Consider the following 25,813-nt stretch of genomic DNA (forward strand, 5'->3'; position numbering starts at 1 on the left):
AGCCCTCCATGTGCTCGCCAGAGGTAGCCTGACTGCCATTAGGTACCGAATGAGATCCTCAGACCCCTTGTGAGACCATATGCTGGTGCGGTTGGCCCTGGGTTCCTCCTAATGCAAGACAATGCTAGACCTCATGTGGCTGGAGTGTGTCAGCAGTTCCTGCAAGACGAAGGCATTGATGCCATGGACTGGCCCGCCCGTTCCCCACACCTGAATCCAATTGAGCACATCTGGGACATCATGTCTCGCTCTATCCACCAACGTCACGTTGCACCACAGACTGTCCAGGTGTTGGTAGATGCTTTAGTCCAGGTCTGGGAGGAGATCCCTCAGGATACCGTCCGCCACCTCATCAGGAGCATGCACAGGCGTTGTAGGGAGGTCATACAGGCACGTGGAGGCCACACACACTACTGAGCCTCATTTTGACTTGTTTTTAAGGACATTACATCAAAGTTGGATCAGCCTGTAATGTGTTTTTCCACTTTAATTTTGAGTGTGACTCCAAATCCAGACCTCCATGGGTTAAAAATTTGATTTCCATTTTTAATTTTTGTGTGATTTTGCACACATGCACATTTGTGGCCTGCTGGAGGTCAAAGAACAAAGTATTTCAGAAGAATTTTTAATTAACTCAGATCTAGGATGTGTTATTTTGTGTTCCCTTTATTTTTTTGAGCAGTGTACTTAGTTCTTTACATAGTTGAATGTGCTGACAACAAAATCACACAAAAATAAAAAAATGGAAATCAAATTTTTTTCAACCCATGGAGGTCTGGATTTGGAGTCACACTCAAAATTAAAGTGGAAAAACACACTACAGGCTGATCCAACTTTGATGTACTGTCCTTAAATCAAGTCAAAATGAGGCTCAGTAGTGTGTGTGGCCTCCACGTGCCTGTATGACCTCCCTACAACGCCTGTGCATGCTCCTGATGAGGTGGCGGACGGTCTCCTGAGGGATCTCCTCCCAGACCTGGACTAAAGCATCTGCCAACTCCTGGACAGTCCTGTGGTGCAACGTGACGTTGGTGGATAGAGCGAGACATGATGTCCCAGATGTGCTCAATTGGATTCAGGTCTGGGGAACCGGCGGGCCAGTCCATAGCATCAATGCCTTCGTTTTGCAGGAACTGCTGACACACTCACCAGCACATGAGGTCTAGCATTGTCTTGCATTAGGAGGAACCCAGTCCAACCGCACCAGCATATGGTCTCACAAGGGGTCTGACGATCTCATCTCGGTACCTAATGGCAGTCAGGCTACCTCTGGCGAGCACATGGAGGACTGTGCGGCCCTCCAAAGAATGCCACCCCACACCATTACTGACCCAATGCAAACCGGTCATGCTGGAGGATGTTGCAGGCAGCAGAACGTTCTCCACGGAGTCTCCAGACTCTGTCACATCTGTCACATGTGCTCAGTGTGAACCTGCTTTCATCTGTGAGAGAGCACAGGGCGCCAGTGGCGAATTTGCCAATCTTGGTGTTCTCTGGCAAATGCCAAACGTCCTGCACGGTGTTGGCTGTAAGCACAGACCCCCACCTGTGGACGTCGGGCCCTCATATCACCCTCATGGAGTCTGTTTTCTGACCGTTTGAGCAGACACATGCACATTTGTGGCCTGCTGGGAGGTCATTTTGCAGGGCTCTGGCAGTGCTCCTCCTGTTCCTCCTTGCACAAAGGCGGAGGTAGCGGTCCTGCTGCTGGGTTGTTGCCCTCCTACGGCCTCCTCCACGTCTCCTGATGTACTGGCCTGTCTCCTGGTAGCGCCTCCATGCTCTGGACACTACGCTGACAGACACAGCAAAACCTTCTTGCCACAGCTCGCATTGATGTGCCATCCTGGATAAGCTGCACTACCTGAGCCACTTGTGTGGGTTGTAGACTCCGTCTCATGCTACCATTAGAGTGAAAGCATCGGCAGCATTCAAAAGTGACCAAAACATCAGCCAGGAAGCATAGGAACTGAGAAGTGGTCTGTGGTCACCACCTGCAGAACCACTCCTTTATTGGGGGTGTCTTGCTAATTGCCTATAATTTCCACCTGTTGTCTATCCCATTTGCACAACAGCATGTGAAATTGATTGTCACTCAGTGTTGCTTCCTAAGTGGACAGTTTGATTTCACAGAAGTGTGATTGACTTTGAGTACCATTGTGTTGTTTAAGTGTTCCCTTTATTTTTTTGAGCAGTGTATATAATCTCTATCTATCTCCTCCTTGGTGGCCCCATATACATATAATGCCCCTCCTCCAGTAGTGCAAACTGGAACCACACGCATTTATATTCATATAGATGTAGATATATAATTTTTTTACATAGTGTAACCCATTTTTAATGGATGTTAGACGGTTGCACTTCGACTAAACTGCTACTAAAACTGATCCATTGATTTCAATGGGGTCCATCTGACATGTCCTATTTTTGGACGGACAGTATTTACAGGTCATCAGAAACCACCATGTGAATACCCCCCTTAGACTGCAATAGTTTTTTCACTTTCATGTGAATGCAGCCTTATTGCCTATTATAGATTAACATGTAGTAGATGTCTGATGTATTTAAATGATTCTACCATTTTCTCATGCAGCAAGGGTTTCTTTCGAGAGGGGGCCAACATCTCCTCTACAGTATGTATCATATTGTCGAGATTAAAAAAAATGTAATAGACTCCATAACAATGAAACCTATTTGAATAATAGATGATAAAGGACATTGGAAACAACCATCTTGTAAAAACTCTCATAGAGGGCAGTACACTACGACGAACAAATAGCTGCAGCATTTACCTAGAGGGGTTAAATCTGTAAAATGTATGTTGGGAAGTAGACAGTAGAAATGCTTAGCATTTCAATTAAGATTAGCTGTGTTTGTCTTGTCTACAGTGAGGGTTGTTATAAGCGCCGGAGAGCGAAAAGCCATTCCCACTGCAGACTCGCTTCACCTGCTTCCAGTTCTGCATTTGCTTCTGTCATCTGCCCGACTAAAACAGAGCCACAGCTTTTGTAAAACATGCCGGAAATTCTAGGAAAGGCTACAGGTGCAAGGAAGTTGTCGAAGAAGGTCATACTGTATATCATTTAAATGTGCTCGATTTAAAAGGGGTTTCCAGGACACTCTTCCCCCAAATTTGCAGAATGTCTGCACTCAGTGCTATGTTTGGGTTGAACTGATATTGTGGACACTAAAGCTAGTAACATCAGAGTGGACCGATTCTGGCATATGAAATGCCAGTCTTAAATTCTCCTCTATGTAATACTTCTATATCCTCTCAATGTTTGTGTAAATGGCTGCAGTGGTGACATGGAGGTATACAGCACATGAACGATGCAGCCAACCACTTGCCGTTGCTGTATGCGCCACGAGACCACTGAGGCCACTGATTGGCTACAGTAGTTACATGCTGTATACCTCTAAGTCACCGCTGCAGCCATGTGCACAAACACCAAGAGGTGGAGCGGAGCTGTTGCACTGAAAACAGTGGATAAGAAACAGGTGAGTATAGGCTCATCATTAAGTTTATGACATTTAGTTGGATTGGATAGTTCTGCATTAACCTCCTAACAGTCACGCTAAAATTGGAAACACCCCCCAAATAATGTCACATTTTTTATTGTAGATTTTTAATGTGTATCTGCAGTAAATCTTGTTGGCGCACAACTCTGGGACATTATTGCATTTTTAACCCCTTAGTGACCAATAATTTTAGACTTACGGACCATAATATTTCCTCCTTTGCGCTCTAGTAGTAATAACGTTACATTTTTTCTTCTATTTTTTTTTATTTTATTTTATTTTGCTGGATTAGTTGTAGGTTTTTAGGAACCATTTGGGGTATATATAATGTATTAAATAACTTATTTTATTTGTAGGGGGAAAGTTAAAAAAAATTGCAATTTTTACATTATTTTGTGGAATTTTATTGACATCGTTCACTGTGTGGTAAAAATAATGTTATTGTGTGGGTCAGTATACTGATGATAGATATATATATATATATATATATATATATATATATATATATATAATTTTATTACTATTTTTCCTCCAGCCTGTCAGCTCTGAAACTGCTCCCTCATTCTCCTCCAGACTGATAGGGGGGGCTGCTTTAACTGGTAATATCTCTGGTTTGCTTATATGGCTTTGTATTGTTTGAAAGCTGGCATTCCAAGCTTTCATACAATACCAGAATGACAGCAACATCTTCAGGACATGGGAAGATATCACTGTTAGAAATAGGGATGCAGTGAACACAGGTTAAAGTGAAAGTAAAAGAAGGTTTTAACTGTGATTATTCTAGACTTAATTTCTAACAGTGATATCTCCCCTGTTGATTGGACTAATGCTGTCATTTTAGTCTTGTATGAAAGCTGGAATGCCAGCTTTCAAACAAGACCAGTTCCATGCTAGCTGCTACCATTCAGGAGATATCCGAAGCTAAAGCAGCCCTCCCCCCTCCACTTTCAACAGTTAAGTACTTTTCCCACAGCCCCAGCTGTGCTCTGGCAGAACAGGTGGTTAAAAAGGTTTTTTACATACTGATTGGTGGGAGTCTGACACCTGGGAAGCCCCGGAGCTCGCAGTAGCGTGGGTGGCCTTCTCTCAGCTTTTCCTAGGCCAAGTAATGTCACGTTCATCAGCCATGTGGCCTAGGTGCAGCTCAGCCCCATAGAAGTGAATGGGGCTGAGCGTGATACCAAGCACAGGCCACTGTACAAAGTATGCGCTGTGATTGGTAAGCATGGAGAAGCCACAGGACTCTCGAACAGCTGCTCGTGCCAGTGCCTTCTTGAACAGCTGCTCGGTGGTGGTCCTGGGTATGGGACCCCCCAATGATCAGATACTGATGACCTATCCAGAGGATAAGTGATCAGTTTCTAATGTCTTGGAAAACTAACTCAGACAAGCCCTTTAATTCAACACTCAAGGGTAATGTGTGTTAAAAAAAATTGCCTTCAGAAAGCAAAAGCAAAACCAGCACAATGAAAGAAAAATTAGAGCATTCTTCTCCCAGTAGACTCCCTCAAAACCCAAAGCAGAAGAGAACTTTTACACTACAGCTGCAGAGGAATTACTTAACACATGTCATTAATCCAGTTATAAAGCCATGGGAAAAAAAAAAAAAGCTCTCCTAAAAGCAGAAAAGACAAATACTGCCTGTTCTAGAGTCCCTCCAACAACTGCAGAGGAATCAGAAATGTTTGCTTAATAGCAGGAACACTTGGTTTAGTAAATACATAGACAACAATGGCTGAATCAAGGTCAGATTGATGACACGGCTCCAGGTTCTCACATGCCGAGGCAAATGCTAGGCTTGTTTATCTAACCACTGTCTGCAGGAACCAGAACAGACAGTTCACTGTGCCGCTTCAGACCCCCGCACTCCTGCTTACTTTATAGAGGTGTGGTGCATTGGCTGAAGGTTCTTACTGGTCACATAAAGGAGCACTAAACCTAGAATGAATAAGGGTACTTTCACACTTGCGTTAGAGGATTCCAGCAGGTAGTTCCGTTGCCAGAACTGCCTGCCGGATCCATATGCAAACAGATAGCATTTGTTTCCGGATCAGTCTGACAAATGCATTGAAACACCAGATCCGTCTCTCCGGTGTCATCCAGAAAAACGGATCCGGTATTTAGTTTTTCCACATTTTTAAAGTTCTGCGCATGCGCAGACCGGGAAACTGAATCCGGTTTTCCGGAACACTTGGTACCGGATCCGGCATTAATACAAGTGTTCCGACACGCTGCAGTATTTTCCCCGACCAAATACCGTAAGAGTGACTGAACTGAAGACATCCTGATGCATACTGAACGGAATGCTTTCCATTCAGAATGCATTAGGATAAAACTGAAGTGTTTTTTTCCCGGTATTGAGCCCCTGTGATGGAACTCAATACCGGAAAACTAACACTAGTGTGAAAGTACCCTAATAAAAGTAAGTAGGAAATACAGCTGCCCCCATTGTGTGTCAGTCTGCAGTCAGTCTTGTAGAAATCCTGCACAGGGGTTAGGCTGGTTTCTGCGGTAGCGATTCCTGCAGGGAAAGGGGTTGTCTTACTTTAGTAAGTGGCATTTATCATGTAGACACAGTTAAGACAAGGCACTTACTAATGTATTGTGGTTATCCATATTGCCTCCTTTGCGGTCTGTATTCATTTTTCCATCTCATTATATACTGCTCGTTTCCATGGTTCCAGACCACCCTGCAATCCATCAGTGGTGGTCGTGCTTGCACAATATATTAAAAAGCACTAGCCTATGTGCGCTCCCATGGTCCCGGCCACCAGAGAGGCTGACGCTTTCTTCTATAGTGTGCAAGCACGACCGCCTGATCCGGCATAAAATAGTGAGAATCGGCCGAACACAAACCACATTTTTGCTGGAATTCTATGCCACAGATGCAAAAGTAGCCTTAACCTCCTGCTGACCAACTCAGGCCTGTTTCACACTTGCGTTGTTGTTTTCCAGTATTGAGATGCGGCAGAGGATCTCAAAACCCAGAAAAAAAAACGGTTCAGTTTTGTTCCCATGCATTCTGAACCTGAATGGAAAGAGATCTGTCGGCTTAGCGTTTTGTGTCATCGAAACAGAACAAACTAGATCACTAAAAAACAATGTAAGTCGATGGTTGACGGATCCCTTAGCAAAATCTAGTGAAAAGTGACAATTTTGCAAAATAATAGTCATGTGGATTTCAAATATGCAGCATCTTTGAAAATCCGTTCAAGGAAAAAGAAAGCCTCGGTTCTCCAAAAAAACATTGCTGTATGCAGTTTGCTAAAGGTCACCTGGACAGGCCAGAAGGCTATTGGAACTTTTTGGTTAAAAGTACTGGGCCCATTTTTGGTTTTTCATTTTCGTTTTCTCCCTCCCCACATTCCAATAGCAATAACTTTTTTTTAATTTTCCCCTTCCGGTACATCACGGTGGTTGAAGGGGTTATATGAGAACCATTATGTTTGAAGAAAGTAAAACGCTGCATTGCAGCATAAAAACCTCATCCCATCTGTGTAACACGGTGGTAGTAACAGGGTTTGGGCCTGTTTTGCATCTGGGCCAGGATGGAACAATAAATTCTAAATCATACCAGCAAATTCTAAAGGAAAATTTCAGAACATAACTGAATCCCTAGAGAACCTGCAGAAAAAAACGACCTTAAACACACAAATGAAGAAGAGGTTTCCACACTTGAAAATATATCAATCCTTTATTTAGACATTATTAAGGCAGAATGATGCAGCTGCACTGCCAGTGTGTTTCAGACCCATGTCTTGCATGGCATGCCTCGCCTCTTCCTTTGGATCTTCTTGCACAAGCCATCAAGTTTTTCCTGCACAGGTGCATATGGTACACACAGAAACTTTCATCCATTGAAGTATAAGTGATCCCCGTTTGTTCTATTCGTACGCCGCTAAACACACAAGATGTTCCACCAGTCTTGTTAGATCTCCCCATTGACTTCTACAGAAGAACATTTTCAGCATATTCTGTGTCCCGCACAGAGGTCATTGTGCAGGGAGGGGGAGGAAGTGAGCTGGGTTCATCACCTATTATCAAAGTCATATCCTGCGTCCTCTGCCTAAATTAAATGCTCCTTTTATAGTGTTCTTTTAGTGATTTTAGTTACATCGTACTTTGCGCTATTCCCTGTGCTCTTCTCCTCCATTTCAATGGCAATAGTGTTTATAAAAAAGGTTGTTTGACCCGCCCACCTGCTGCTGATACATCTGAAAAAAAACTGTCAATATGAAGCAGGTGGGCGGGGAGAGCCGAGAGCTCATGAATATCAGGACTCATTGATAAGTGCTGCAGCCAATGGCAGGCGGGGACGAGCCTTCCTATCGTCACCCACGATGCTAGGGAGGCCAGTTCCAGTCACCGCCTGCCATTGGCTGCTCCCGCCCTCCCCCTCGACACCGGATGTTTTTATCCGCGCACGGGGAGAAGCAGCAGCGGCAGGGCAGGGACCAGGAGCGGCGTAATTATATTCACTGTGAGGGGCTCGGCATACAGGGGAGCATTTTTATAGTATTGGATAACTCCTTTAAATCATGTTTTTATGTTTAACATATTTTTTTAAATTTTTTTATATTTTTAAGTTTTCATGTCAATATCTATATTTAAACAAAAACCATAAAATCCTGCAGTTTTCGCACTGGCCACTAAGCCCAACAATAGGCGCCACTTCTTGGTCTGTACAGATCAGTTTACTGCAGTTACCTGCTCATCTGTACGCAGAGGTGATATCATTGCAGGCAGGATTAGAATGACAGATAAGACAGGATCCACCATTCAACTCCTTTAAACAATAGGTCATTTTCTGATGACACATTTCATTTAAGAGTGAGGGCAGCAGAAAACTGGTGACAGATTCCCTTTAACTACGAGCACCCGCCTCCTCTTCTTGAGTGCACGAGTGCCCTTTGAGAAGATGACTACTGAGAAGTGGTTTCTACAGAACAGGAATTGTTAGTCTATTGCAAGGTCAGTGTGAAAACTGCAAGATTACAGGATTTTATTTTTATTTTTTTTATCCAAAAAGTAACTTGGAATATTGGAGAAACTAATGACCAAAATCTATGAAAATATGCTAAACATAAAAACAAGATTTAATCAATAGTCATTATATCTATAAAAGCAATTTACCACACTAAAACATATTAAATGTATACATTTCTGAAATATACTGTGCGGTATACTTTTTTACAATTGTTACTGTGCACTAAAGAATATCTTATAAAAAGTTTCTGCTAGGTTGCCTTTACTACCACAGCGCACTTTTGGGATACGGCTGGCTCTGACATACCACCTCAGCCAATGTTATGACAAAGTGTGAGGCAGGACAGCGTCAGGGCCCTACATAAACGTGACTGTGTACAGAACTGTCACAATGAATGAAGACAGACCATCAAGACTTTAGTACAACAATCTACTCCCTCAGTCCGCGGGTAAGGTTACCACTTTCCGCAAGTGTAAAACTGGTGGTTTCCCACCCAGCAGGTGATACCTGAAGACATGAAGGTATGGCATGCAAAATACACTGCTCAAAAAAATAAGGGGAACACTTAAACAACACAATGTAACTCCAAGTCAATCACACTTCTGTGAAATCAAACTGTCCACTTAGGAAGCAACACTGAGTGACAATCAATTTCACATGCTGTTGTGCAAATGGGATAGACAACAGGTGGAAATTATAGTCAATTAGCAAGACACCCCCAATAAAGGAGTGGTTCTGCAGGTGGTGACCACAGATCACGTCTCACTTCCTATGCTTCCTGGCTGATGTTTTGGTCACTTTTGAATGCTGGCAGTGCTTTCACTCTAGTGGTAGCATGAGACGGAGTCTACAACCCACACAAGTGGCTCAGGTAGTGCAGCTTATCCAGGATGGCACATCAATGCGAGCTGTGGCAAGAAGGTTTGTTGTGTCTGTCAGCGTAGTGTCCAGAGCATGGAGGCGCTACCAGGAGACAGGCCGGTACATCAGGAGACGTGGAGGAGGCCGTAGGAGGGCAACAACCCAGCAGCAGGACCGCTACCTCCGCCTTTGTGCAAGGAGGAACAGGAGGAGCACTGCCAGAGCCCTGCAAAATGACCTCCAGCAGGCCAAAAATGTGCATGTGTCTGCTCAAACGGTCAGAAACAGACTCCATGAGGGTGATATGAGGGCGCGACGTCCACAGGTGGGGGTTGTGCTTACAGCCCAACACCGTGCAGGACGTTTGGCATTTGCAAGAGAACACCAAGATTGGCAAATTCGCCACTGGCGCCCTGTGCTCTTCACAGATGAAAGCAGGTTCACACTGAGCACATGTGACAGAGTCTGGAGACGCCGTGGAGAACGTTCTGCTGCCTGCAACATCCTCCAGCATGACCGGTTTGGCATTGGGTCAGTAATGGTGTGGGGTGGCATTTCTTTGGAGGGCCGCACAGCCCTCCATGTGCTCGCCAGAGGTAGCCTGACTGCCATTAGGTACCGAGATGAGATCCTCAGACCCCTTGTGAGACCATATGCTGGTGCGGTTGGCCCTGGGTTCCTCCTAATGCAAGACAATGCTAGACCTCATGTGGCTGGAGTGTGTCAGCAGTTCCTGCAAGACGAAGGCATTGATGCTATGGACTGGCCCGCTCGTTCCCCAGACCTGAATCCAATTGAGCACATCTGGGACATCATGTCTCGCTCTATCCACCAACGTCACGTTGCACCACAGACTGTCCAGGAATTGGCAGATGCTTTAGTCCAGGTCTAGGAAGAGATCCCTCAGGAGACCGTCCGCCACCTCATCAGGAGCATGCACAGGTGTTGTAGGGAGGTCATACAGGCACGTGGAGGCCACACACACTACTGAGCCTCATTTTGACTTGTTTTAAGGACATTACATCAAAGTTGGATCAGCCTGTAGTGTGTTTTTCCACTTTAATTTTGAGGGTGACTCCAAATTCAGACCTCCATGGGTTGAAAAATTTGATTTCCATTTTTTTATTTTTGTGTGATTTTGTTGTCAGCACATTCAACTATGTAAAGAACAAAGTATTTCAGAAGAATATTTAATTAATTCAGATCTAGGATGTGTTATTTTTGTGTTCCCTTTATTTTTTTGAGCAGTGTATAACACCTTCTGCAAGCAAAGTAGAAAGTATATCATATTTGCTGGAATTCGGACAGCGAGCTCTCTGACCAAATGTCAATATGTAAATCCGAATAAGGCTCAGTTCATAAAAAAAGCCATGAGAGTAATGACGAATTCGTTATAGAACGTATACCAACAACATTAAAATGGTATATATATGGGTTTTGCTATTTTTTTTTAAAGAAAATCTCTCTCTTTTCTTGACATCAAAAATACCAGGAGGGCCAAAAGAAACCACCAAAACCAAGCAAAAAAAAAAAAGATGAACATCTGTGCAACACATGGGACATGCCATTTTTTTTTTTTTGAAAAGTGGTTGGGGCTTAGCAGGAGTGGGCATGGCCCCCCGCGGCCCGACAGAAAGTGGCATGAATGATAGCTCAAATTTGAAAGTCTGGCGCATGGGACTGCCTGGAAATGCACCAAAAGTATTAAGAGGTGCAGTCTGAGTAGACTCCCTTTAACCACCTCCAGACCGCTGTACGCACAGACGCGTCCTGGAGGTGGTTGATTCATTCTTCCTGGACGCGCCGGCGCGTCCTCTCGCGAGACGCGAGATTTCCTGTGAACGCGCGCACACAGGCGCGCGCGCTCACAGGAACGGAAGGTAAGAGAGTGGATCTCCAGCCTGCCAGCGGCGATTGTTCGCTGGCAGGCTGGAGATGTGATTTTTTTAACCCCTAACCGGTATATTAGACGCTGTTTTGATAACAGCGTCTAATATACCTGCTACCTGGTCCTCTGGTGGTCCCCTTTGTTTGGATCGACCACCAGAGGACACAGGTAGCTCAGTAATATGTTGCACCAAGCACCACTACACTACACCCCCCCCCTGTCACTTATTAACCCCTTATTCACCCTTGATCACCCCTGATCACCCCATATAGACTCCCTGATCACCCCCCTGTCATTGATTACCCCCCTGTAAAGCTCTATTCAGACGTCCGCATGATTTTTACGGATCCACTGATAGATGGATCGGATCCGCAAAACGCATACGGACGTCTGAATGGAGCCTTACAGGGGCGTGATCAATGACTGTGGTGATCACCCCATATAGACTCCCTGATCACCCGCCTGTCATTGATTACCCCCCTGTAAAACTCCATTCAGACGTCCGCATGATTTTTACGGATCCACTGATAGATGAATCGGATCCGCAAAACACATACAGGCGTCTCCCTGGAGCCTTCCAGGGGGGGTGATCACCCCATATAGACTCCCTGATCACCCCCCTGTCATTGATCACCCCCCCCTGTCATTGATCACCCCCCCTGTCATTGATCACCCCCCCTGTCAGGCTGCATTCAGATGTCCGTATGATTTTTACGGATCCACGGATACATGGATCGGATCCGCAAAACACATACGGACATCTGAATGGAGCCTTATAGGGGGTGATCAATGACAGGGGGGTGATCACCCCATATAGACTCCCTGATCACCCCCCTGTCATTGATCACCCCCCTGTAAGGCTCCATTCAGACATTTTTTTGGCCCAAGTTAGCGGAAATTATTATTTTTTTCTTACAAAGTCTCATATTCCACTAACTTGTGTCAAAAAATAAAATCTCACATGAACTCACCATACCCCTCACGGAATCCAAATGCGTACAATTTTTTAGAGATTTATATTCCAGACTTCTTCTCACGCTTTAGGGCCCCTAGAATGCCAGGGCAGTATAAATACCCCACATGTGACCCCATTTCGGAAAGAAGACACCCCAAGGTATTCCGTGAGGGGCATATTGAAACCATGAAAGATTGAAATTTTTGTCCCAAGTTAGCGGAAAGGGAGACTTTGTGAGAAAAAAATAAATAAAATCAATTTCCGCTAACTTGTGCCAAAAAAAAAATAATTCTATGAACTCGCCATGCCCCTCATTCAATACCTTGGGGTGTCTTCTTTCCAAAATGGGGTCACATGTGGGGTATTTATACTGCCCTGGCATTCTAGGGGCCCTAAAGCGTGAGAAGAAGTCTGGGATCCAAATGTCTAAAAATGCCCTCATAAAAGGAATGTGGGCCCCTTTGCGCATCTAGGCTGCAAAAAAGTGTCACACATCTGGTATCGCCGTACTCAGGAGAAGTTGGGCAATGTGTTTTGGGGTGTCATTTTACATATACCCATGCTGGGTGAGATAAATATCTTGGTCGAATGCCAACTTTGTATAAAAAAAAAAATGGGAAAAGTTGTCTTTTGCCGAGATATTTCTCTTACCCAGCATGAGTATATGTAAAAAGACACCCCAAAACACATTGCCCAACTTCTCCTGAATACGGCGATACCACATGTGTGCCACTTTTTTGCAGCCTAGGTGGGCAAAGGGGCCCACATTCCAAAGAGCACCTTTTGGATTTCACAGGTCATTTACCTACTTACCACACATTAGGGCCCCTGGAAAATGCCAGGGCAGTATAACTACCCCACAAGTGACCCCATTTTGGAAAGAAGACACCCAAAGGTATTCCGTGAGGGGCATGGCGAGTTCCTAGAATTTTATATTTTTTGTCACAAGTTAGCGGAAAATGATGATTTTATTTTTTATTTTTTTTTTCTTACAAAGTCTCATATTCCACTAACTTGTGACAAAAAATAAAAACTTCCATGAACTCACTATGCCCATCACGAAATACCTGGGGGTGTCTTCTTTCCAAAATGGGGTCACTTGTGGGGTAGTTATACTGCCCTGGCATTCTAGGGGCCCAAATGTGTGGTAAGAAGTTTGAAATCAAAATGTGTAAAAAATGACCAGTGAAATCCGAAAGGTGCTCTTTGGAATATGGGCCCCTTTGCCCACCTAGGCTGCAAAAAAGTGTCACACATGTGGTATCTCCGTACTCAGGAGAAGTTGGGGAATGTGTTTTGGGGTGTCATTTTACATATACCCATGCTGGGTGAGAGAAATATCTTGGCAAAAGACAACTTTTCCCATTTTTTAATACAAAGTTGGCATTTGACCAAGATATTTATCTCACCCAGCATGGGTATATGTAAAATGACACCCCAAAACACATTCCCCAACTTCTCCTGAGTACGGCGATACCACATGTGTGGCACTTTTTTGCAGCCTAGGTGGGCAAAGGGGCCCATATTCCAAAGAGCACCTTTCGGATTTCACTGGTCATTTTTTACAGAATTTGATTTCAAACTCCTTACCACACATTTGGGCCCCTAGAATGCCAGGGCAGTATAACTACCCCACAAGTGACCCCATTTTGGAAAGAAGACACCCCAAGGTATTCGCTGATGGGCATAGTGAGTTCATGGAAGTTTTTATTTTTTGTCACAAGTTAGTGGAATATGAGACTTTGTAAGAAAAAAAAATAAAAAAATCATCATTTTCCACTAACTTGTGACAAAAAATAAAAAATTCTAGGTACTCGCCATGCCCCTCACGGAATACCTTGGGGTGTCTTCTTTCCAAAATGGGGTCACTTGTGGGGTAGTTATACTGCCCTGGCATTCTAGGGGCCCAAATGTGTCTTTTGCCAAGATATTTCTCTCACCCAGCATGGGTATATGTAAAATGACACCCCAAAACACATTCCCCAACTTCTCCTGAGTACGGAGATACCACATGTGTGACACTTTTTTGCAGCCTAGGTGGGCAAAGGGGCCCACATTCCAAAGAGCACGGATTTCACAGGGCATTTTTTACAGAATTTGATTTCAAACTCCTTACCACACATTTGGGCCCCTAGAATGCCAGGGCAGTATAACTACCCCACAAGTGACCCCATTTTGGAAAGAAGACACCCCAAGGTATTCGCTGATGGGCATAGTGAGTTCATGGAAGTTTTTATTTTTTGTCACAAGTTAGTGGAATATGAGACTTTGTAAGGAAAAAAAAAAAAATAATAAAAAAATCATTTTCCGCTAACTTGTGACAAAAAATAAAAAGTTCTATGAACTCACTATGCCCATCAGCGAATACCTTAGGGTGTCTACTTTCCGAAATGGGGTCATTTGTGGGGTGTTTGTTCTGTCTGGGCATTGTAGAACCTCAGGAAACATGACAGGTGCTCAGAAAGTCAGAGCTGCTTCAAAAAGCGGAAATTCACATTTTTGTACCATAGTTTGTAAACGCTATAACTTTTACCCAAACCATTTTTTTTTTACCCAAACATTTTTTTTTTATCAAAGACATGTAGAACTATAAATTTAGAGCAAAATTTCTATATGGATGTCGTTTTTTTTGCAAAATTTTACAACTGAAAGTGAAAAATGTCATTTTTTTGCAAAAAAAATCGTTAAATTTCGATTAATAACAAAAAAAGTAAAAATGTCAGCAGCAATTAAATACCACCAAATGAAAGCTCTATTAGTGAGAAGAAAAGGAGGTAAAATTCATTTGGGTGGTAAGTTGCATGACCGAGCAATAAACGGTGAAAGTAGTGTAGGTCAGAAGTGTAAAAAGTGGCCTGGTCTTTCAGGGTGTTTAAGCCATAGGGGCTGAGGTGGTTAAACTAAGACTGCCGTTTGTAAAGCCAGTCTTAATAGATCTGCCCCATTATCAAAAAAATTGTCTTAGTTGTCTATATCAACCAATCAGATTTCACCTTTCATTTTTCAGAGCTCCTTTGGAAAATGAAATGTGGAATCGGATTGGTTGCTATGGGCAACTAAACTAGATTTCCTTTACACCAGTTTGATAAATCTCCCCCACTGAGACCTTGAAAACCATATGTAGTTGATATAAAGAGTACATTACAAAACAGCAAATGTTATTCTACAATTTAAATTTATAGATTACTATGTACATGATAGAATATTTATATTTACAGAAAATTGTAAATTGTCAGATTTTGAGGAACTGTAGATTTGGGGAATATATATCAAAACTAGGGTAAAGGAAAACTGGCTTAGTTGCCCCTAGCAACCAATTAGATTCCACCTTTCATTTTCCAAAGTAGCTCTGAAAAATGAGAGGTGGAATCTGATTGGTTGCTACGTAAATTTTTCTTTGCACTACTTTTGATTCATCTCCCCCAGTGAGTTGAAACCATCACTTATCTTCCAGAGGCTGAAAACCTGATCAGATGATCACGTGCATGCTAAGCGACAATCCACATCCTGGTTAAATTACATTTTTTGCCATGTTTACCACAAAATTTCTGCATAATGCTGTAGTTTTAGTTAATTTGATGCAAAATTGAGCCATTCTGGCACGAGTTAGTTACAGACGCTGCAATACCAATTCGTTTTTGCCCGTTTTCTATCTTTTTTTTTTTTAATATGATTTTTTTTCTTTTACTTTTCATGCCATTTGATAGCCGATATAATACAGAGCATTATTTCTGTACTGCAGTGCATTATGCCTGTTAGTAAAATGCTGACATCCTATCAGATGTACAAAGACTTGGGGCAATTGCATCACACAGGGACCAATGGAGCGCGCCCCCTCCCTTATCGCCAAAATCCTGAGATTGCTGCTGACCGCAGCAACTATGTTAAATGACGGGATCAGTGTTATCTCTACGTCCAGTTGACGCAGTGGGACCCCGGCTGTCAATCAATGGGCTCTCGGTAGTGATCCCATGGGAATATCTTCTGTGCCCACATAATTATAGCATTATGGGCAACATTACAGTAATGCAAAGATTATTTTTTTTTTCAGAAAGGGAAGATTCAGGAAAAGTCTGCGGGACTAGTTGTCAGACACTTAAACACAACAGTTATTTATTGACTAAGGGTAGGCATGTGTTTATTCAGCTGTGTTGTCAGCCGTGACATAGAAATGTTGAATTTTCCTGAATGTGCATGTTTGTCCTGGCTCTTCACATCGCAATGAGATCATTTGGCTTCGTTTGTGTTACACGATAGGCGACTCACCCAAAGTTTCTGCTCTACGATAATTTGCCTTTCATTTCATTGTCTAATTAGGTTATATTGTTTAGAACTGACTCCATCTATGTCCAGGTAGTTGTACCTGGCTGAGCTAAAACGGATAAAAAACTGCAGTACCAAAAGTAGATCTGGACACCCAACAGCCATACATACAGTGATCTACCTCGGCTATGCCGAGATGGCACCAGGGAGCAGAGACCAGCGGGGGCTAGGCATGCATCAGAGGATCAGTGAGAGCAACTATGGCTTTCTATCCCACTCTGAGACCTTTCCCATTTTTACCCCCTGGATAACCCTTTAAAAACTGGATATGATATGTACAGTATATGGTAGTTTTCGCCTTTTTATATGAAGCCAACTATAACTGTACATGTACAGCACTTTTAGAAAACACCAGAATGGTGTTGGTGCCTTACCCTATTACGGTGAAAAGTCAATAATTTTGTCAGCTACAAGATACGTAATCAGGATAAAAAAAATTGATGCCTTTGATACCTAAGCTTTTTACCTAGCGTCAAAGGAGCATAAAAATGACACATTATTCCTCCCTTCCCGTCAAGGCTAAACACAGGCAAAGGACTCAAAGTAGTTGTGGGAGTTAAGCCTTCTAAACATGAGCTGACAGACCAGGCAATTATCGGGAATGAATCAAATCATTCACTCCCGATTATTACATGAACTGAGGTAACAGCGATATTTACACTGTATCGGGCCTAGCTATTGCTAACGTGATCATTCATCCCCATACAGATTCAATGTTTCTGGGCAGGAGATCCCTGTTTAAACAGCACGATCTGCTGCCCATGGCGATTTTGGGTGCCGCATCAACAATGCTTTCACCCAATGAGCGTTAAGGTATCTGTCCCCAATAATCGCCCGTAGGAGAATTTCACACATTTTTGCCATACCATTGAGGACCTGTTCCGATTTTTTTTTTTACTTCAGGTTCAGTGCGGCAACTCTATTCACTTTCATCAGCTGCGGTGCAGTCATCCATACACTGCGATCTTTGGCAGTGTGATGTGTCGTAACCAAAAAGACACCACGGAGCACCAGTCAATTTACTTAATGCCAATTTACAGAATGCCACTGGATGCAATTTGTATGCAGTAAGCCTCCATACCTCAGAACCGGCAGCCATGGACCACGTATGCAGCACTCATTATAGTCAGTCAACTGTCTATACGTTTAATGTGTTAAAGGAACTGTTCAGATGGCAGGAGTCATGACATTAACAGTACATAACATGGATGTGAGCCGTTACTGCATTATTGCAATGGTAAATCCATATGACAGACTGGCACAACGTCTCTGTATATCTCTGTTGAAAACCTGGACCATAAACGCAATGTCACATTTTATCAAAGTTCAGTTCCTAGGTCTGGAAACTGTTATGTTAGACCTTAGAATCTGGATCAAACACTTACCGGTGCTTCAATAGTTTCCTGCGTGTCATCCAACATTTGGACTTTGAATGGAAAAGACTTGCCATGTGGTGACAGAGGTGGCTTGGTTCCATGTTCTAAAGTACTTATGCCAGCACTCTCGGGAGCACCTAACCGAGAGGCTGCTGTCTGCTGCTGCTCCGTCTCCCCCATGCTTTGTAAATCCACTGCCTCTTACGTGTGCCACTGTGGAGAAACATATGAGAGATTAGTGCCGATGCTGACACACAGAGCTGAGTTTACAGCAGCTGTAAAATACAGTAATACGACATTTTGAGGTAATGCTACTATAGGTAGGGCAGAGAGCACCTACAAACAGAGCCACTCGCCCAGAACACCCATTAAACCAATGGACAGCCCATGGATTTCAATGGTATGCAGTGTGATTTTTCCCCTCTTATTCTACAGGGGAACACCGAGAGCTATCTTCTTCTGCCAATTACAGCTAATTAGTTGCTCATGGGAGGTCCAATCATCAGAAAACGTGAGGTCTAAATAAGACAACTCCTTTTGGGTTCATTCCTATGTTGTGGTCAAAGCCATGCCCACATTCAGTCAGTGGGGAATTCGAAGAGCTGGTTAACTAGTTGCACAACTTCAAGAAACCTGCAGTTTTACCCACAATTACCAGCAAAATAATGCGGCCAAATAAGCCACCACGTGTGGAAATGGCTTCAGTAGCCGCCACCACCACAACATAAGTGGGCACCCTTAAAGGGAATCTGTCAGCTCCAAAACTAGATTAGGTGGTGTATAGGCGGGGCAGCACGGTGGCTCAGTGGTTAGCACTGGTGCCTTGAAGCTCTGGGGTTAGGTTTGAATCTGGCCAAAGACAACATCTGCATGGAGTTTCTATGTTCTCCCCGTGTTTGCGTGGGTTTCCTCCGGGTACTCCCGTTCCCTCCCACACTCCAAAGACATGCTGGAGACAAAGAAAGAGCGCGGGTAGAATATGGGAAGACCGGGGGCACATGTGTACTCCAGATGTGATTACATACTGGCAATGCAGCATGACAACCTTGTAAATAATTTTCTAATACATGCTTACATACACTAACTAGTTCTATCACATCAGCAAACAGGCTTTATAATTCCCAGATGGCTAGATTACCTTATGTAAACCGATCTCTGCAAGCATATGTTTGAGTTCAAGTAGGTAGTGCATGTGGCACAGTTGTCAAAGGCCTATATGCACATAACAGTCTCTACAAATGACCGATTTCCGATCCCCCATTACATATACCGGTATGGACATGAGATGCACAGTTATATCTTGACAACTACGTATACACTAGGAAATTTTTCCTGAAATTTGATTGTACTAGAAATGCAGCTCTAGACAGAGCTGGAGGACAACCAACTACTTGGACAATGAGTTTCAGTAATCATTGCTAGGATTACTCAGATTCATTCAAATTGTAGTAAAACTGCTGCATGTGAACAGTCAACATGAGGCAACCATTCTGAAGACAAATCAGGCACTGAAATCAGAGGTATTCCTCCCCTATCCACTATGAGAGAACCAATGCATTTTCCAAATTGCAAGAAAAGACTCTTCAGAAGGGGACTGCACATTAAGGTCCATTCACACGTCCGTAATACACCTGGCCGGCACCCCCATAGAACTTCTTATTCTTGTCCGCTAATAAGACATGTTCTATTTTTTTCCGGAGCCGCAGTCCGGAAGTTCAGGGACGCGCTCCGGATCTATTCCTGCCCCATAGAGAATGAATGGGTCCGCACCCGTTCCGGATAATTGCGGAACGGGTGCGGACACATTCTACGGACGTCTGAATGGAGCCTAACATCTTTAGAAGAACCCTCTCAGTAGTCCTCCTAATGATAAATGAACCCACAATGTATCTGGCTTTCTTAGATTTTTGACACCAAAGTGTCGGGATTCCAGTGTGTGCTTTTACTAGTAGTTCTATAGCATCTTTTAGTTTTTACAATATGTTTTTTTAAACACTACTGGCTCCATGTTCTCTGGTTTCAAGGCTGGTTTCATACAATTCTTGCGACTTTTTCTCAACTTTAGAGTCCAGAATAAATTAAGAAATTCACTAAGGAGAAAGCTTTTTTTCCCTGCATGGCTGTTTTGTTGCACTGCGTTTGTTCCTTTTTTGACCAAAGTCAGTAAAGACAATACCGATGTGTGAACAGACACATTAAAATCAATAGGTATGCCTGCTGTCTGCAGAAAATGGAAACTGAACACGTCAGTGAAAAACAGAAATGTGGACAAGGCCTAAGGCTAGTTTCACACTAGCGTTAGGCTGGTTTCACATGGGCGTTGCGGGAAAAGGTGCAGGTGCGTTGGGGGAAAACACACGATTTTTCAGCGCGAGTGCAAAACATTGTAATGCCTTTTGCACTCGCGTGAGAAAAATCGTGCATGTTTGGTACCCAAACCCAAACTTCTTCACAGAAGTTCGGGCTTGGGATCGGTGTTCTGTAGATTGTATTATTTTCCCTTATAACATGGTTATAAGGGAAAATAATAGCATTCTGAATACAGAATGCATAGTAAAATAGCGCTGGAGGGGTTAAACCAAAGAAATAATTTTTTTAACTCACCTTAATCCACTTGCTCGCGCAGCCCGGCATCTCCTTCTGTCTCCTTCTTTGCTGATTGTAGGAACAGGACCTGTGGTGACGTCACTCCGGTCATCACATGGACCATCACCTTTGGACCATCACCTTTGGACCATCACCTTTGGACCATCACCTTTGGACCATCACCTTTGGACCATCACCTTTGGACCATCACCTTTGGACCATGTGATGGACCATGTGATGGACCATGTGATGGACCATGTGATGACCGGAGTGACGTCACCACAGGTCCTGTTCCTGCACACAGCTAAGATGCAGATAGAAGGAGATGCCGGGCTGCGCTATCAAGTGGATTAAGGTGAGTTAAATTATTATTTTTAACCCCTCCAGTGCTATTTTACTATGCATTCTGTATTCAGAATGCTATTATTTTCCCTTATAACCATGTTATAAGGGGAAATAATAATGATCGGGTCTCCATCCCAATGGTCTTCTAGCAACCATGCGTGAAAATCGCACCGCATCTGCACTTGCTTGCGGATGCTTGCGATTTTCACGCAACCCCATTCACTTCTATGGGGCCTGCGTTGCGTGAAAAACGCAGCATATAGAGCATGCTGCGATTTTCACGCAACGCACAAGTGATGCGTGAAAATCACCGCTCATGTGAACAGCCCCATAGAAATGAATGGGTCGGGATTCAGTGCGGGTGCAATGCGTTCAATCCGCGCGGAATACTCGCCCGTGTGAAAGGGGCCTTAAAACTATCCAGCAGGTTGTTCCAGCAGAGGTTCATCGTATCTGCCATAGCTGGGAATGGCTGGGGCACATTCAGGCCCCATTGACTATAAAAGGATCTGGTGAGGACCTGGCCTGTTTCTGACATGAGCGCATGGATTCTGCTGAACAAAAAACAGTGCTTGAACTAGTTTTTTCTCTAGCCTAATGCCGGCACTCATGCTGGACACAGGCTGGATCCCTGCTCATTGGATCATTACAGTCAATGAGCTCTGGCGGTGAGCGGCAGTATCCGGCTATGCCAGTTGGTTTTAATGCTAGTGTGAAAGTAGCCTAAAATATTTACGTCACCTGATCCTTCACTCCCCCGGCATCATCTGAGGGAGGAGAGTCGGGAGCTCCCCATACACACAGACTGTCGGCCAAAACAGAGGTTCTTAGCAGGTTAAGCCTGCAATACACTAACGTGTATGGGGTCCTTAAAGAGGACCTTTCACCTCTCCTGACATTACTGTTTTAATAGCTTCATACATTCCCCGTGTAAAAACAATTCTGGAGCCTCTATTCCTATGGCTCTATGTCGTGCCATTCCTTTATTATTTCTGCAAGAAGTTATGAATGAATTACTAGCAGTCTGCAGTAAGGGTACAGAGGGGAGGTAACCAGTTGGGGGGGTGTCCCTGCACAGTCTGACTATCCAATCAGTGCTGCCATTTTCAGACTGTGCCTCATTCATACATCCATGTCTGTAAGGACATCATGACAAAACGATCAGTGTTTCATTGGTGTTGTTGGTCCGCATGTTTGTTTCTTGCCCTCATCTGTATTCCAAGTGAAGATAGGCTGAAAAGTGGATTGGCAGACCACCTCTTACAATGGTCAGTGAAAACCAATGACAGAACATGGATGCCTTCAGTGTTCTGTCAGTGGTTGTCCAAGACCAACAGACTTCAATGGGCGTGTTTGGTCCGCATCATGAACTAAACGTCTCTTGTTTTGCCACTGACCCAAAGTCAGGATGTGTGAAAAAAAAAACGCATTTAAATCAAAGGATACGTGTACTGCCACTGAAGGGCATGAGCAGCACATGTCTAATTTAACTGTCATGTAAAAGAGGTGTTATTTTGTAATCTCCTTTAGGGCTCTTTCACACCTGCGTTCTTTTCTTCCGGCATAGAGTTCCGTCGTCGGGGCTCTATGCCGGAAGAATCCTGATCAGGATTATCCTAATGCATTCTGAATGGAGAGAAATCCGTTCAGGATGTCTTCAGTTCCGGAAGGGAACGTTTTTTGGCCGGAGAAAATACCGCAGCATGCTGCGCTTTTTGCTCCGGCCAAAAATCCTGAAGACTTGCCGCAAGGCCGGATCCGGAATTAATGCCCATTGAAAGGCATTGATCCGGATCCGGCCTTAAGCTAAACGTCGTTTCGGCGCATTGCCGGACCCGACGTTTAGCTTTTTCTGAATGGTTACCATGGCTGCCAGGACGCTAAAGTCCTGGCAGCTATGGTAAAGTGTAGCGGGGAGCAGCATACTTACCATCCGTGCGGCTCCCGGGGCGCTCCAGAGTGACGTCGGGGCGCCCCAAGCGCATGGATCACGTGATCACATGGACACGTCATCCATGTGCATGGGGCGCCCTGACGTCATTCTGGAGCGCCCCGGGAGCCGCACGGACTGTAAGTATACTGCTCCCCCGCTCCCCACTACTACTATGGCAGCCAGGACTTTAATAGCGTCCTGGCTGCCATAGTAACACTGAAAGCATTTTGAAGACGGCTCCGTCTTCAAATGCTTTCAGTACACTTGCGTTTTTCCGGATCCGGCGTGTAATTCCGGCAAGTGGAGTACACGCCGGATCCGGACAACGCAAGTGTGAAAGAGGCGATGGAACAGGCTACATACTTAAAAATATGTAGTACGTGTTGTGAACCATCTGACAAAACCGCTGGAGGTGTAGACGCCTCCATAGAGTAGCAGTGGCTCCATATTTTGCTCATACTCCATGTGGAAATAACACAGTTTCACTGCATTCACTACGGCCATATTTCTTTAGTATGTGAAAACATCAACCTATTATAGGTGAATTCCACAGCATTTTTTAGGATCCATTACACAAAGGATCCATCTGAACTGTTACGGCTCCAGAAACTAACATTTTAGGAGGTGACCGGACCTATACGTTGTTATCAGTTACACTGCATGAATATCAATGTTTGGACCCCTGAGGAAGTCAGTTTGACCTGGCGATACGCGTGGGGCGTATTGCCCACACACCATGATCGCCTGTGCCTCTATTTGATGAGTATCCAGCACTGTCTTTGATGCCATATTTATGAATTGTATATATTTTTTAGGCTGTTTGTGGGTATGTGTGTTGGACTCATCATTGATCCAAACACAATGTTGCCATTGTATACAATGGTTTTAACTTTTTGGGCTTTGTGTTTACTAATAAACCATTTACTTTTATAACTGGATGTGCAGTCTAAGTGTGCAGCATTTCGGTTTCTTCTTTTTTGCTTGGTCATGTGTTGATGCCGTGGGTTGCACTCCTCCATTGAATGTGGTGTGCCCCCTTACTTCAGAGTTTTTGTATCAATGTAACTAATGTCACAGTCCCTCTATTTGGGCATGCAAAATTAGAGAAATAACGCCTCTGTCTGGCTATCAATACACCTTTGCAGAAGAACGATGACTCCCTTCTTTCTGAGGTATGGAAATTTCAATAAGACAGACAATCACTTGAATGTTCTCGTCCTGGACCTCAGCCAGGAGCCCCCAGGGAACACATGCACTCGTTTAGCTAGCGGCATGCTCATAGTAAGAAAGATCACAATAACCGAGCCAAGAAACAGAATACACAAAGCAGAAATCTGCATATATTATACCTAAATATAGTCTGCCATACATTTGATAAGTCTGTGCAACATAAAACATAGAATAGTAGGCAGTAGGAGAGTAGGGACTTTATGAATTGCAGGAGCTCTCAAACTACTTCCAATGAGGGTGTGTGAGAACAATACATATTACACTATCCTCAGGATAAGTCATCAATATCAGATGGGTGGGAGTTGATAACCGGCACCTCCACTGAGGGCAGTCTTGACAATAGAAAATATACAGAGCAGGAGACCGTACTACAGGTCAGCTCCCCTTCATGTGAATGGGAGATTACATGCAGTCTGCTGGTGCCAGAAACGGCTGTGACCGATATCAGATCCCCACCAAACGGATACTGATGACTAGGACAGGTCATGAATATCTATAGCCTGGACCACACGTCTATAGCCTGGGCCACACACATCTAATGCATAAGGGGGAGACTGACTGTCTTGCCGAATGACAGATCAAACTGCTGAATTTCAATGTGCCCAAATAGTGAGGCGTATAGCCGCTGCCTAGGGTACAACTCATTGTTACAGGAGGCTGTAGGGAGAGGGAACCCAAAATGGGAAGACTTGCTCTCCAGCAGCTAGAGAAATGCAAGGTGAGGAGAACAGGCTGGAATAGAGGCAATGCAAGGTGAGGAGAACAGGCTGGAATAGAGGCAATGCAAGGTGAGGAGAACAGGCTGGAATAGAGGCAATGCAAGGTGAGGAGAACAGGCTGGAATAGAGGCAATGCAAGGTGAGGAGAACAGGCTGGAATAGAGGCAATGCAAGGTGAGGAGAACAGGCTGGAATAGAGGCAATGCAAGGTGAGGAGAACAGGCTGGAATAGAGGCAATGCAAGGTGAGGAGAACAGGCTGGAATAGAGGCAATGCAAGGTGAGGAGAACAGGCTGGAATAGAGGCAATGGAAGGTGAGGAGAACAGGCTGGAATAGAGGCAATGGAAGGTGAGGAGAACAGGCTGGAATAGAGGAAATGCAAGGTGAGGAGAACAGGCTGGAATAGAGGCAATGCAAGGTGAGGAGAACAGGCTGGAATAGAGGCAATGCAAGGTGAGGAAAACAGGCTGGAATAGAGGCAATGCAAGGTGAGGAGAACAGGCTGGAATAGAGGCAATGCAAGGTGAGGAAAACAGGCTGGAATAGAGGCAATGCAAGGTGAGGAGAACAGGCTGGAATAGAGGCAATGCAAGGTGAGGAGAACAGGCTGGAATAGAGGCAATGCAAGGTGAGGAAAACAGGCTGGAATAGAGGCAATGCAAGGTGAGGAGAACAGGCTGGAATAGAGGCAATGCAAGGTCAGGAGAACAGGCTGGAATAGAGGCAATGCAAGGTCAGGAGAACAGGCTGGAATAGAGGCAATGCAAGATGGGGGCTGTAGTCTGCTACCCACATAGGCTGCTGCTGAACACAAACCCACTCCTGTTGCACCAAGCATGAGTAAATAGGGAGCAGCAAAGTGACAAAAAATAAAAACTTCATGTTATACTGGCTGCAGAGGCCACGTACTGTCAATGTGAAGTCACCACTGCTGCTGGGTATATAGAACTGGAGGAGCGGGGCAGATCTGTCAGGAAAGTACTTGCCAGTTGTTTTTTTCTTTGACGCAGGCTGGTCCCAGAGGTTGTCCAATTTCTTCCTGAAAATGGACAGCCCCTTTAATCAGGCATTACATTCTCTAAGCTTAAAC

General features: G+C 44.2%; 1 protein-coding gene across 3 annotated transcripts in view; it reads right to left on the bottom strand.

Moving 5' to 3' along the window:
- FARP1 (FERM, ARH/RhoGEF and pleckstrin domain protein 1) overlaps positions 1-25,813 on the bottom strand; it is a 214,736-nt gene that overhangs the window by 165,440 nt on the left and 23,483 nt on the right. For all 3 annotated transcript variants that reach the window (XM_040425289.1, XM_040425288.1, XM_040425287.1), the window contains exon 2: positions 17,919-18,122. In XM_040425289.1, coding sequence (XP_040281223.1) covers positions 17,919-18,089 — 171 coding nt within the window. In that variant the 5' untranslated portion in view covers positions 18,090-18,122. The remainder of the gene's footprint in view (positions 1-17,918; positions 18,123-25,813) is intronic.

The sequence above is a fragment of the Bufo bufo genome, chromosome 3, assembly GCF_905171765.1.
Source record: "Bufo bufo chromosome 3, aBufBuf1.1, whole genome shotgun sequence".
NCBI lineage: Eukaryota > Metazoa > Chordata > Amphibia > Anura > Bufonidae > Bufo > Bufo bufo.